The sequence below is a fragment of the Candoia aspera genome, chromosome 14 (assembly GCF_035149785.1).
Source record: "Candoia aspera isolate rCanAsp1 chromosome 14, rCanAsp1.hap2, whole genome shotgun sequence".
Lineage (NCBI taxonomy): Eukaryota > Metazoa > Chordata > Lepidosauria > Squamata > Boidae > Candoia > Candoia aspera.
In genome coordinates this window covers 12,218,034-12,232,211 of record NC_086166.1, presented here as the reverse complement: position 1 = coordinate 12,232,211, position 14,178 = coordinate 12,218,034, and the positions used below count along the sequence as shown (strand labels likewise).

The 14,178-nt window shown below is 43.7% G+C and overlaps 1 protein-coding gene across 8 annotated transcripts in view; it reads left to right on the top strand.

Moving 5' to 3' along the window:
* Positions 1-12,972, top strand: part of GLYR1 (glyoxylate reductase 1 homolog) — a 36,181-nt gene extending 23,209 nt beyond the window's left edge. For 4 of the 8 annotated variants that reach the window (XM_063314905.1, XM_063314901.1, XM_063314902.1 and 1 more), the window contains 7 exons: positions 1,642-1,741; positions 3,233-3,343; positions 5,939-6,040; positions 7,030-7,192; positions 8,492-8,671; positions 9,466-9,590; positions 10,116-12,972. In XM_063314905.1, the coding sequence (XP_063170975.1) occupies positions 1,642-1,741; positions 3,233-3,343; positions 5,939-6,040; positions 7,030-7,192; positions 8,492-8,671; positions 9,466-9,590; positions 10,116-10,190 (856 nt within the window). In that variant the 3' untranslated portion in view covers positions 10,191-12,972. Of the gene's footprint in view, positions 1-1,641; positions 1,742-3,232; positions 3,346-5,938; positions 6,041-7,029; positions 7,193-8,491; positions 8,672-9,465; positions 9,591-10,115 lie in introns of all 8 variants that reach the window. The other 4 variants (XM_063314906.1, XM_063314903.1, XM_063314904.1 and 1 more) reach the window with 3 other exon arrangements.
* The last annotated feature ends 1,206 nt before the right edge of the window (positions 12,973-14,178 follow it).

The following is a 14,178-nucleotide window of genomic DNA, read 5'->3' as shown; positions in this document are numbered from 1 at the left end:
CAATAGATAAAATTGCTAGAGTAGTGATAAATAAAATTGCCCAGAGGCTTCCTGACAGTCCAGTGAGTTTCCCTTTGGATCTAAGTGCTTTGTAAACAACGAATCCTCCTTTCATGGCACGCTTTGTTGCAAGGATCTGGTGGGGATGGTCTTCGAGGTCCATGAGAAGGTCCACCCCTCCAAACAGCTCTGCAGGCAACAGGACTTAACCCTGAACCACCAGAAGGAGAGGAAGAGGCGGGACTTTTGAACCTTCCAGGAACAGCCCTCTGTGGCACATCTGCCTCCAGGCCCTTCTTACGCTTCCCCCTCTCCTCCTCGAGTGACAGGCGCCTCGGTTGCACTTCCTGTCATGCTGTCGGAAGCAATTTCCCTCCAGCTCTGTACAGAGCAGGCTGTGGCCTGCTTGTCGCTGCAGCCATCTCAGGATGTCAGCTCTTTGGGTTTGCTGAAGGGAAACAAACTTTTAACAATGAAGGTTTTCAGGTAAACCCTTAACCCACAGCAATTCTTCAGCTCTCCAGAAGCACAGTTGTGGGTGGGCCCTTGATGTCAAGCCCTTTTAAGTGTGTCTTGACACAACTCTTTCATGTTGTTTTCCTTTAGCTTTGCAGAGCGCTCAAGGGTGAACGGGATGGCAGACGTAGGCAAGGCGTAACGTGGTTAGGAATGAGCTTTTCTCGTATCAGCTTTGAGAGGTGGCAGTTAGCAAGGACGGGAAATTTGCATGCTTTTTACAGGTTTTCTAGAGTATTTTTAATCTTTGTTCCATTCTGATATTCTGGAGTCTGGTAGTCTTCCTGTTTTACTAGAAAATGCACACAGAACATTCTTAACCACAAGCGCACCATGCTTGGGTAAGAAGTTCCGCTTGTTAGCAGTGGCTTTCTTAATCATAAGCCCAGAAATGCTGGTAATAGGGATACTGAAGCTTAAACAAGTGTCTAAATTACTTTATGTTCAGTGGCATGAAGATTTGCAAATATATAATTTGGGTTTAGACCAGGATAATCCTGGCCCGCATTACACTATGCTAGAGCATTTCTGTGTTGTTCATGCTGCTGCTTTGTGTGCGCAGTCCTCTGTAGCATTGGATCTTTTAGAAAGGGGTCCTGTGAGAGGATTGGCAGGGATGGTAACTTCCTGCCTCTTGGGAGCAGTCGTCTTCTGGATGCCACACACTGACTTCCGAAACAAGCGTTTGAGCAGAATTAGGGCCAAAAATAGGTGAGGCCACCCACTGTCTGTTGTTCCGGCATCCCTTTCCCTGTTCTTTTGTTTATGGAAGAAATGGCTGCAGAAAGAACATACAGTTCTTGCCCAAAGGCTGATCTGAGGGCCTGCAGAAGTGCTGTGGGTGACCTGAGGCATCAGATCACCCCCCGAGGCTGAAATAAATGTCTTTATGGCCAGTTGCTTACTGATCAGTGTTGCATAGAGCAGTCCAGATTATCAGTTTGCGACTGAGAGTATTAGATTTCTCTCACTAAACAGTTTATCCCTGTGCATTATGCAGCTTTGATACTCTGCCTCTCTTCATCTATTTCCCTGTATCTTGACTTGGGAGGTTTGAAAGCACCTCTGTCCTGCAAATGTTCCCTGCACAGATGGGCAACCCTCACCACCTTCTTTCCTATGCAGGATAGGATTCCTTGGTCTTGGCCTGATGGGCAGTGGGATTGTTTCCAACTTAATAAAAATGGGTCACACTGTTACGGTCTGGAATCGGACTGCTGAGAAGGTAAGTTCCATTTCTGGAAAGGAACAGCCTTCTATCAAGGTACAGGGCAACAAACCTAATCAAGGAATTGTGATGGCTTTTGAATTGCCGACTGTCCCAAAACCTAAAATAACAATGAAGATAATTTCTCTGCTTACCAAGTGTGAGAAATGCGTAGTAACATTCTCTTCTGTACTGTGACACACTTTTCATACTGAACTGTGGCTTTGGCTTTATCGGGGAAGTAAGAGAAGAGAGGCTGTTTGGTGTAGTAGTTAAGGCATCAGGCTAGAAACCAGGAGATTCTGAGTTCTAGTCCCGCCTTGGGCACGAAGCTAGCTGGGTGACCTTGGGCCAGTCACACACTCAGCCCTAGGGAAAAAGCAATGGCAAACCACTTTTGAAAAACCTTGCCAAGAAAACTGCAGGGACTTGTCCAGGCAGCCACCTGGAGTCAACGCTGACTTGAAGGCACACACAAGAAAGAGAAAAGCTATTTAACTAAAATGGATGCTTTCTGGCTCATCACATTTGAAATGCTTTAAGATGTGCTTCTGAATGTAGTAATTGGTTTGACAGTGCCAGCTTACATTATCACCAAGATTCTTGTAGCTATGGTAACGTTTCCATTCCCTCTGTTTCATTTTTTTCCCTCCCAATTTGTGCTATTTTTGTGGCTGACAGCAGAGGCTCTGACTTAGGATATCTGGAACAGCTGTGCCCTCATCAGTTTAGCCCCACATTTTTAAGAAATCATTCTCTTACAGTTTTTGTGAACGTAGTGGACTGGGTGAGGCAGTTGGCATCTCTCATGAGATAATAAGGCACTCATAATAAGGAGGTCTACTGAGGAAGACCCCGCTCTGTCTTCTAGGTAGTGGCAGAACAGCAGCTGCTTAAGAAAAATCTGTGTCATTTGGGATAGATCAGTGATGTGGTGGATCACATCAGTTACTACTTTGGCGTGTTCCAGTCCAGTAGACATCCAAGCCCCATCTGGCAGCCAAAATTTTGGTGGCTGGGATTGGACCCAGGGTTCAGTCCCCATGTGTCAGAACTGATCCCCCTTCCATTCCCAGTAGACAATGGAAAGTTGTCTTCTCGGATCAGCAAAAGTTTAGAGCCATTTCTCAGTTGCTGTTACACAAAGGTAATCTTGCTGTTGCAGCAGCTGGGGCCATAAGCGTAGGCTTCCCTGGCCTTGATAAGCTTCTGTGAAGCTTTATGTATCCTTGGAAAACAGCCTGTAGGCCCAGGGCCAATGATATGGTGTAATTACTTCTCTAGAAAGTGGAGAAGGGATTTCTTTGTTATCCTGGCAAACTTACTAATTCTGTCTGCTTTTGTTCGTATCAATTCAGCTTTATTCTGACCTAAGCTTAATACTTCCTGGGGATGTACTGGGTGGTCTTCAACTCCCAGAATTCACAGTGGTGGCTGATTTGGGGCATATCAGGGTTCCCAGGTTGGCCTTCACTTTATTTCTTACATTTGGGTCTGTGACTTTTGCAGTGTGATTTGTTCATCCAGGAGGGGGCACGATTGGGAAGAACCCCCGCTGAAGTGGTCTCGACCTGCGATATCACTTTTGCCTGCGTATCTGATCCAAAGGCAGCCAAGGATGTAAGGATTACCTCTTTTTACTTGCACGAGCCCCACTGTCTGCCCCCCGCTTTGCCACAGAGTGATCATTGCTGACTTGCTGTGACCAGAACTTTCTCAAACTACTTATGGAAGAAGTACTACTACTTTGAATGAATCTTGATGACTAGATTTACAAGTTCTTTAATTTGTAGGTAATAGAAATGCAGAAAGCCTATTTTGCTTTTTAAGCAGAAGTGAAGGGTCTGGACTTTGTTGATTTCCTTGTGCGTGCACAAACCCCCTTTTTTTAAGCAGATAATTACTTCTCCTTTTTGGAATAATAAGGACACGCTAGTTTTTATCACAGGGCAGCTAAGAGAGGCTGGAAACTCACAGAAGCATCCTCATTGTCCAGGAGACCTTGATTCGCTCCACAAAGGAAGGGAGAAGATGAGGAGGAGGCTTGAAAACAGGGTTAATCGAGCGTTCTCACAGTTACGGCTTGTACCTTGTAAAAGGATATGTGTTCATTATTCTGGGATGATTGAGAAAAATGGGTTTCATGGTTGATGCCTGCTCTCCTCCTACTTAAACTGGAGACAAACAAGCACACTCTCAGATATTTATGAAATGCTGTTTTGATATTTAGGACAAGGCCACGTGGGGTTTTCAGTTGTGTGGTGGTCTCTCTTCTGCCACTTGTAACTGTGCCAAATGTTTAATCGCCTTTGAAAAGCTTTACTGTCAAATGACTGGATTAAGGCACCAGTACGTGGTTGGTCTGGAGTGTTTTCAAGTCTGTGGAGGAAGTATAGAGCTTGATGCAGGTGCAGTTCCTACTGCTGTGGAGTTTTGCTTTGCAGGATTATATTGTGTCTTTCTCTCTCACAGCAGCCCTGTGAGAGCTCGCTCACTCCTGTTTGACATTTGGGGCACCCAGGCTGTGACAGTTAACATGCCTGAAACCATCAAGGACTGGAACCAGAATTTTACTCTTGTAGGTCAAGATCACTTGAAGGTTTTCAAACCGCAAATGCCTTGCGTTATTTCACGTTTCTAAAAACGTGAAAGGCAAAGATAGCCATGGTTCCCTGTTTTTTTAAAAAAAAATCTGAAATGTATGTTATGGTAATGGTATTGTTGGCTAACTGCAAAGGAGGATTCAGGCTTATGACTTCCTCAGAATTCTGCACCCGAGTAAGCTCCATGGAGCATTGTGACAGTCTGGATTGTGGCAGGGTAGAAACGTGGACAGTAAATACAAAGTAATAGGTAGAGTCCTGACAGCTGACTTCCGCTGAAATTCTGAGTCTGCTTTCAGTCACGGCCTTTAGCAGTAAGTTCTGTTAAATGTCACGAGAGCCTCCAGGTTGCATCTGGGGCCATGCCAGGAATGCTGGGGCAAAGCAACCTGCAAGCACTGATTGGCCAGTTTTGAGAATTCCACTGTTTTCTAGCACTGGGACTCCATCCCACGTAGGGCATGCTGGATCTAGAGGTTTTTGCAGCTCGTGATGCTGCAAGAGCAGACTTGGAAGTCTGTGGCCAAGGGTTCAGGAGCCCCCCAGGGTGCCGCAGCAGGAGAGGAGCCGTGACAGAGCTGAATGTGATCTTGCCGCGTTCTTCAGCGCAGTTAGGCTTCCTGGCACTGAATTCCTTGCTCAAAACCAGCCCGAGCAAAGCACAGTACATTACGCAAAATAAGTCTACCACAAAACCAGGTGAGTGGCCGATTTTATGTAACTCCACTACAGCCGTGGAGTTAATTTGAACCAAAGTTAACACAGAAGCTGGTGTGCTTATCTCAGCGTTTCTCGACCTTGGGAACTTGAAGAGGTGTGGACTTCAACTCCCAGAATTCCCCAGCCAGCCGTGCTGGCTGGGGAATTGTGGGAGTTGAAGTCCACACGTCTTCAAGTTCCCAAGGTTGAGAAACGCTGGCTTCATCTCCTTTTGGACATGCAGAAACTCTTTTTACACCAGATCAGTCTGTGAGTTATAGTACAGCTGCGGTAGAAGCCTCTTCCCTCCTGCGAACTGATCTTTCTAAGCTACCCGGATTTCATACTTCATATAATTGGTCTGCTGGGATAACTAGAGCCATTACAGCGTTGCAAATGAATTCCGTCCCTGTTCTTTCTGTGCATGTATGCATCTAAGACGTGTTTGTTTACCGCATGGAAAGGCAGCGTAAGAGAATCGATGGGGAAGTTCCACCTGGAGGATTTTATTGATGGGCTGCATAAATCTAAGGATCCTTCCAAACTGAATGGTTGAGAGGGTTCACAAGCACTGTGGAACACCTGGAAGTTCTTAGAAGCCCTTGGTTGGCCAGTACAGGACTTCCCAGAAGCTAGCTTTCCTGCGCAGCCCAATATTATCACCGTTTGGAAAACGGTAGTGCGTTCTGAGTTTCCACCAGTCCTGCCTTAGCTAAGTGTGGCGCAGCATCTTTAGAGCTATCCGTTAACTTCGGGGAGAAGCCACATCCTCTACAGCAGTTAGTTTGGAGGCTTGTGAAAGATTCAGCCAATTATCCCTTGTGCGGTGATTGGGAGAAGCCACGTTGGGATTGGCTGGGTTGGGGTTTCTTTGCAGACACCCTATTGCTTTACCGCTCTTCTCTTCCCCCAGCTGGTGCTTGGGCCCAGCGGAGTGCTCCAGGGCATCCGTCCAGGGAAGTGCTACGTGGACATGTCCACTGTGGACGCAGACACTGTTACAGAATTGGCTCAGGTAATGGCTTGTTTGAGCGGCTTCTGAAACATTTAACTAGTTGACCTCGCGTACAAAATGGTGTGCTGATCTTATTCACTGAGGGAGATGCTACCCTTTTTGCCTTAAATGACAGGCAAAACTGGCCTAGCCACCTTTCCCAGTTCTCCGGGGTTTTTTTCTTTCTTTTTACTGATAGTCTCTTCCTTACAAACAGAATGTAAGCATATAGGCTTGCGTATGTGTATTTTATTTATTTATTTGCAACACTTACAGTTCCCCTAATTCCAGAAGATTCTTGACAGCATACAGCAATAGACAAAATAAAAATGCATAAGCAGTACAATGTAAAAACCAAAATTAAATGCAGAGAATGAACATCCCTGCTCAGAATCATGAAGGGCCAAAGTCTTGCTGAAAATATCGTCTTGGTTTGTTTGCAGACTATTAAAAAGGTGGAGATTATATGTAGCTCCGGGGCATTAGAGTTCCATAGAGTGAGGGCTGCTTACAAAAAAAAGGCCTACTGGGTAGTCCTCGCTTAACAGTGCTAATTGGGACCAGAAAATCTATTGTTAAGCGACACGGTCGTAAGTTGAAAACTCATGTGACCACGTTGTTTAGCGATCGCAGTTTTGGCACTTCCAGTTGCTGCTGTTAAACGAGGACCGTGTGGGTCAGTAAGCAAAGACCTCCTGTGACTGGGATATCTGACTTCCTGCCAGATTCCTGATTGACTTTGCGCATGGGAAGTCAGCAGGGAAGGTTGCAAATCACAATTTTGTGACTGGGACGCTGCAATGTCATAAGTATGAGGTCCAGTCATAACTACCACTCATTCAGCACCGTCATAAGTTCGAACTGTTGCTGAATGAGTGGTTGTTAAATGAGGAATACCTGTAATGTGTTACTGCATTTTCTGAGTTGGGAGGGGGCGGGCAGGGAGCTCAGCAGGACCACCAGTGTCTTTGGCTGGTGCAACTTGTCTTCTCCCCTTCTCTTGCTTCCAGGTGATTGTCTCCAGAGGTGGTCGCTTCCTGGAAGCCCCAGTCTCAGGGAACCAACAGCTATCCAATGATGGGATGCTGGTGATACTAGCGGCTGGAGACAGAGGCTTATATGAGGACTGCAGTAGCTGTTTTCAAGCAATGGGGAAAACTTCTTTTTTCCTAGGTAGTAGCTTTAATTAAGTCCTGGAACGAATCGTAAGAGGTTGATTGTGGCACTTGAAAACACAAAATGAGGCCAGGCAGAAAGTATCCCCGTTCAGGAGGTTTGAGTGGGACAGTGGGCTAAATGCGTAGAAAACTGGGGAGTCGCAAGACCATGTTTGATGCGGGATGCTGGCTCTTGTCTGGAATGTAGAAGTGTGGGAATATACATTTAGGAATAATTCATGGGTTCTTAATGAGTTTCTCGTACAGAGTTACTGTGTTGACTCCCATCTTGAAAGTTCTCTGAGGAGCAGTTCCAAAATCTGTTTTAAAGCTATGAGCAAAAGTCTGCTGGGTTACGATAATTTCACACGAGTTGAGGTGGGAGGCAGTCTTTATTTTGAAGTCATAAAGAGGGAGGAGGTACAAATAATTACCTGAGCTCCACCTGGAACTGTATCTAGAAATAATAATTGTTTCCCCATTTTTTCCCCAAAATAAAATCCAGCTGTTTTCAAACCTATTTGTACTGCATGGGGCTGTTGGTAGTACAAATCAGGCCTGATCCAGTTTTTTTTCATGTGTGCAATTCTTAATGTTACAGACCTACATTTTAGAAGAGAACGCAGTTGTTCTCTCCCCCCCTCACCCACCCAGGTCACATAGCATGCACTGATATGGGTCTGACTGTGTGGATCTCTTGGGCACATGGTATATTTTGATCCATGGTGTCATTGATTAATTGAATTGTATGTCCCAGTACTGGGGTTCCTTGTGGACATTGATAATTAAACGTATTTAATTAAATAATGTATTTAATTAAATTTGAATAATAAATAAAATTTTAAAAAATGGCTGTTAGTGTAAACACCCACTAGTTCTAAATGTCTAAATCTCTACATGAAAACAATGGAATTAATCTATAGTAAAAGTTTTTAGGAGTATATCTTGTTTATGCCAGCATCATCCAAGACTTGTGCTGCCTGATAGCATCCTTTTACATGCGGTGCATCAACTAAAGGGCAACCCGTGTAAAGAATTTAGGATTTGGACTAGCTCTTAAGGCTGGTAAATTATTAGGAAGCTGAATTCTGAAGAATACTGGAGAAGCTACAGAAGTTTGGAAAAGATTTCCTCTGCTTTCAACTTATCTCTGAAGTTTAGTGTTGGGATAGAAGAGTTTAAAAGGTAGAGAAATCCACCAAGCTTAGTAGGTGTTATCAGGGGTCTTACGAAGGTCTAACATACTGGTGGCTGGTAGCAGGCCTTTGTTTTCCCATCTTCTTGCAGAGAATGTATGTATCTCTCTCTCCCATAGGAGAAGTAGGCAATGCTGCCAAGATGATGCTGATCGTGAACATGGTCCAAGGAAGCTTCATGGCCACAATAGCAGAAGGACTGACTTTGGCTCAAGTCACTGGCCAGTCCCAGCAGACCCTTCTGGACATCCTCAATCAGGGACAGCTTGCCAGTATCTTCCTGGATCAGAAGTGCCAAAGTAAAGTTCTCTCATTCCCCCCCCCCTCTTTTGATGTAAAAAGGCTGTTGGTCTAAATCAGGTGTAGACAATCCAATGCCTTCGAGTTGTTCTGACTAGTTTTCATAGTCTTTTGGTTTGGGCTGTCTCAGCGGGGCCTGATGGGAGTTGCTGGCCTAAACATCTAGAGGGCAGCAGGTTGTCTGACTTTGATTGTGAACTAGCTCTTTCCTGTATGGTATAGGACTGTTTCCTATACCTCCCATAGCCAAACTTGCTGGATGTTTCCCATTAGTTCTTCCTGGCCAGGCATGCTTTCTAACTGCGACAGGTATAAAGCCAGTGGATTGGTTAAAATGATGGACAGGACCATGGAGGCCCAGGTTCAAATCCCCTCAGTCGTGAAGTTCACCCACTTTAGGGTTGTAGTTGGGATAAAATAAGGGAGATCTCTCTCCAGGGGTGCCGCCTTGAGTTCTCAAGGAAAGTGGTGGGGGTGTGTGTGTGTGTGTATGCAGTAAAAACAGATGGCATGACAGGAAGATTATGAGAGAAGGACTGTAGCTCAGAAAGTAAACATGTTTATGTACTGAAGCTCCAATCTTGAAGCTGCATTGTAGGTTGTCTGAAGCAAGCTAGAGGGTTAGCTGTCCATTAGCATGGATAATCTGGGAAAAGATCACTCTGACCTGACATGGCCTTGCAGGTTTAAATAGGTTTGCTGTGGGAGTGGGGAAACCTTAAGGGACAAAAGAAGAGGGTTGGCAGCAGGGAAAGCAGAATCTGAAAATTCACCTGGCCTTTTTCTTCTCTAGATATCCTGCAAGGAAACTTCAAACCTGATTTCTACCTGAAATACATCCAGAAGGATCTCAGATTAGCCATTGCACTAGGCGACTCTGTTAATCATCCAACTCCCATGGCAGCTGCAGCCAATGAGGTATGTCTCCCCCCCACCCCAACTTGTTTCTGTTCAGTCCTGTCTTAAGGATACTTTTTTGCAAGCCTTTAGAACAATGTTTCTCAACCTTGGCCGACTGAAGGTATGGCTGGCGGGGGAATTCTGGGAGTTGAAGTCCACACTTCTTCAAGCGGCCAAGGTTGAGAAACACTGCTTTAGAAAATTACCTGCATCTGAAGATCTGGATCTAGGTGTCTTTTTCAGTGTAGATATTTGAACTTCAGAAGGGTCACAGATAAAGGACTTCGGTGAGCGCCACCTCGAATGCCCTCTGCGCAGAGCAGGGTATAAAATAACAGAATTCATGGATTCTCGTTCAGGCATTACATAATTGCCAACTTTGGGTCCCTTAAAAGATTCTGGAGCGCTCTCAATTTGTTCACATGGTGTTGCTGGAAGGAAAGTTAGTAGGTGCAGCTGGGGGTGTTTAATATGCCGGTGGGAAGCCACTAATCCTCCTCTTCCTGCGCTGACTGCTCTCTTCTGCTCTGTTCTCCCCCGTAGGTCTACAAACGGGCAAAAGCATTGGACCAGTCTGACAATGACATGTCTGCTGTGTACAGGGCCTACATCCACTAGGCTACCCTCTTCTAATTGTTAATACTATGATTAATTATGATGATGAATACTGGGTTTTAACTCTGGACCAGTCCATCTTTGTCTCTCTCCTCTCCTCTTCCCTCACTCCCGCCCCCCATTTTTTTCTTTTTCCTTTTTAATACAAAAACTCTTTTGAGATCTGCCACAAGGACAGTTGCTACAGTATGCCTTCCTGTGCCAGCTGCAGCAGCAGCAGAAGAGGTTGGATCCTGGCCATCTTGACAACAGAACTGTACCACCCATCGGGAGTCATAGAATGGAACGTGTGGCAGGCGACATTGGCCCCCCAGTAATGCTGCTTGGCTTTAATCCTGGTTCTCATTTGTGTGTGTGTGTCCCTGAGCATTTTTGTTTGTTTCCAGCTGCTGCTCCACTTATTTGCCGTGGGTAATGTATATTCTGGGCTCTTGCACAGTGAGGACAGCTGAGAGATGGGTATCCCTTTACCGGTGTGCTTTAATTGGGATGGGAATCTGGCACTTGTATTCTTTTTCCTTGGAGAAAACGATCAGATCAAAAGGTGCTAGGGATAAATTAATATACTACATGGCAATAGTTCCCCAATAGAAGAAAAGGTGATTTACACCTTCCCCATGGAAACAGCTGTGTGAGTTAGAGAACTTGTCTTCTGTTACTTAATTCCAACTCTGATGTTTCAGTATGAGCCTCTGACATGCAGGCTGCCTGCGCAGACTCCTAATTCCCAAATGGCTTATCCATTCTGAACACATCTGTGAAACCATTTTACCTGCCTGTGATTTGCAGAATGGGTTTGTGTGGGCTTTTTTTTTTTTTTTGAAGGAAGGAAGAACTTGGAAGTCTTCCTTCAGGTTCATCTTGGAGAATCTGCCTGCTGGATGTTTGCTCGTAATATTTGCAAGGATGATTTGGTTTTGACCAGTGTTGCCAAATATCCAGAGAAAAAGATAATTTGATCTAAAGAATTTGACTTCCACGTTTTCCTTTCTGAAAAACCGAAGATATGCCAAGGCATATCATTGACTTGAAATAATCCTGCTTGCAAGCAGTATAATGAAAGATCCAGCAAGCTGTGAACTGATATAGCCTAATTCTTTGAAGTAACAAGGTAGTCTAGGATGCAGGTAGTGCATAACCATATCCCTTCAAAATTGGGATGCATTTTCAGTCTCTAAGTCAGTATTAATCTTGAGAGAAAGCCCTTTGCCCAGGCTTGGAACGCAAATATCAAAGAGGGTTGGAAACGCTTCTGTTATTCACACAGAGGCTTTCACATTTGCAAAAACAGCCTCTAACTCGTGAATTCAGCACACAGGTGCCCAGCCTGCATAATTGTGCATTTCAGATGGGTGAGGAACCTCTCTTGCCAGTCATGCCTAACTGGTAGGTAAACATTCGCAGCGCAAATGTGAAATCCAACTCTTGAACCTCGGGTTGATCGCCAAGTAGCGTGGATACGCTGGCCCATTCTGAGCGCAGGCAGAAGGCTCAGGTTTTTGGTTGATGTGTTAAAAGTGAGCATCTGTGTACACCAGCCTGCCCTGCTCTTGCTACAGCACATACTCCTTAGGCAGATTTTTTTTCTTCTGTGGTATAGACAATCCACCCGAAAAAGGACACCAGTTTTTGTCCCTGCCTGTATGTTTCAGAGCCATCCGACTGAATCTTGTTAATGGGAACTAACTCTTGTCTGGATAGGCGAAGCTTTTAAGGACAACCAGTCTCTCTCAGAGAGAGCGCAGATGGATCTGGGGGAGATGATCTCACTTGAGATGGTTGTTAAGGCAGTAAATTTTACAGCAGGAAGCTGCTCTCAGTGAGACGTTCTAAAGATTGCCAGGGAAAGGGGGAGGGAGAATCTTGGGAACTTAAGCAGGAACAGAAATAGTTCCCAGAATATTGTATTTTGTCTCCAAGCAAAAAATCCAAACAGAACCAGGAACTGCGATTACAGCATAAGAGAACTGCAGTGTCTTCCATTCAGTCTCTCCATCTTGTGATTTCTCTGTCAGGGAGAAGAAAGATCCCCTGAAGGAATCTGCATCATTGCTGATACCCCAAGGGGGACAACAGTCCCGAGATGTGAGCAGGGGGGGGGGGGTGGAACTGCTGGCCCCTCTCAGGTGCCTTTTTAGAAGGACACCTGTGTTTTCTTTTGTTTGCAGCCAAACAATAGTTTGTGCAAGATGGGTTTGTGGCATCCGATTTTATGGGTCAGAAGCGTCCGTTGATCTACAGGTTTTATATTGCAATATATTTGCTGGTTTTAAGGTGCCATGGGACTCCTGCGTTTTTGCTACTTAGCCTTTCTGCTCCGAGAGCCAGCTTTGATCAAATACTTGGCCGGGGTGTCCTTAAATTCAAACTGGCACAGGAGGGGAAGTGTTTGTTACAAGAGAATATGATGGAACTGGCTTAGTCATTGTTGTCTTAATATTGTTGACAATACTGTAAAGTTTCTTTTTTAATGGGATTTCTGTTTTAGCAGTTGCTTTTTTTTTTTGTTCCCTTCTTTTTAAAGATAAAAGATGTTACGCTTGTGGAGAGCTTGTAAGAAAAAGCCGTTTCTTTTAATTCCTTCTCCTTTGTTGAACCATCTATAGGTAATTAAGGTTGTGAATTTTTTATTTTTGCCTTGTTTTTAATTAATGTTTTGTCATTCAGATAGGATGTGCGGTGATGATTAAATGGCAAACACAGACAAAATGATTTTTTTTTTCTTGTGCAATTAACAAAGCTACTGGCAAAAGGAAATAAAACCTTTCTTGGTAACACAATGCTATTCGTTGCTCTAAAGTATTCTTTCCTAACTGCACACTTTGGGGGGAAAATTAGAATACTGTATTAATCTCCCACTCCTGAAACATCAAAATGGCAGTAGATGCATTAGTCAAGGATATAAATTTAACATGATGGGCTAACATTTCTTGTGCAAAGATTAGGGAATGGAGAAACTATAGAAAGGATGCCATTAATAAGGTAGAAAATAAAGTTCAAAATTAAAATTTCTTGATGGTGAGACGAGCATGTAAGGAGATTTGTAAAACAGAAATCATGCTCAGTCATAAACGATAGTTTACAAATCACAACAGCTGGGTTTCTACCACACCATACAGTTCGGTATGCAATGACAAAATTGTGGTTTATTTCAATAATATTGTTTGAAATATTAGGAAAAAATGGGGGGGGGGACTTAACATTTGAAATGAGATGGAAACAGGATTTGAACTGTTTGTTTGTTTTTTCACAAGGCGCAGTTACAGAATTGACCTGTTGATAATGTTTTTTGTCTAAGTGGTTATATTAGAACAAAAATGAGAAAAATCTCCAGTATTTATATATTTATTTATAAGCATTAGAAAATGAAATCATTTGCTTACTAAATAATTAGCTATGTTTAATAACAGTGCTTTTCTCTATTTTGTCATTTGTTTTTAATTCAAAACATGAATTAAAAGTGGAGGTTTGAATACAGGAGTTGGTTTATGATTGGCTCATGATCATCAAGACTTTGTTTTGGAAATGTGTATGCTGTTAAAGTTGAGTAATGTTTTCAGTAACTCTGAAGGAAAACACTGACTTCATATACTCTACAAAAGATACTAAGAGGGTGAAAATAGATAAAAGGTAAAAATAGTTCTAGGAGGATATTTTCTGTTTGTGAATCTCATTTAGACGATAAAATATTGACTACCTTGTTAAAATAGAACCCAAAGGATAATCATATGTATATATAAATGTGCTACTAATATAAAATAAAATAAAAATTAGAAGGAAGCCTGACATTGTAGACATTTCAGTTCTTTTCAGAATAATACTCTGTACAAAGGAGGAAAAGCAAAACCGTACTGAATATTAACGCAGAAAGGAGATAGGAGGTATTCCCAGACATCGAGTATTTCACAATCCTTACCCTGCCGTGTTCTAAGCATTTGAAAGAAATTCGCATTGGCTCAAGATTCGCCTGTCGTGTCAGTAAAGCAGAAGC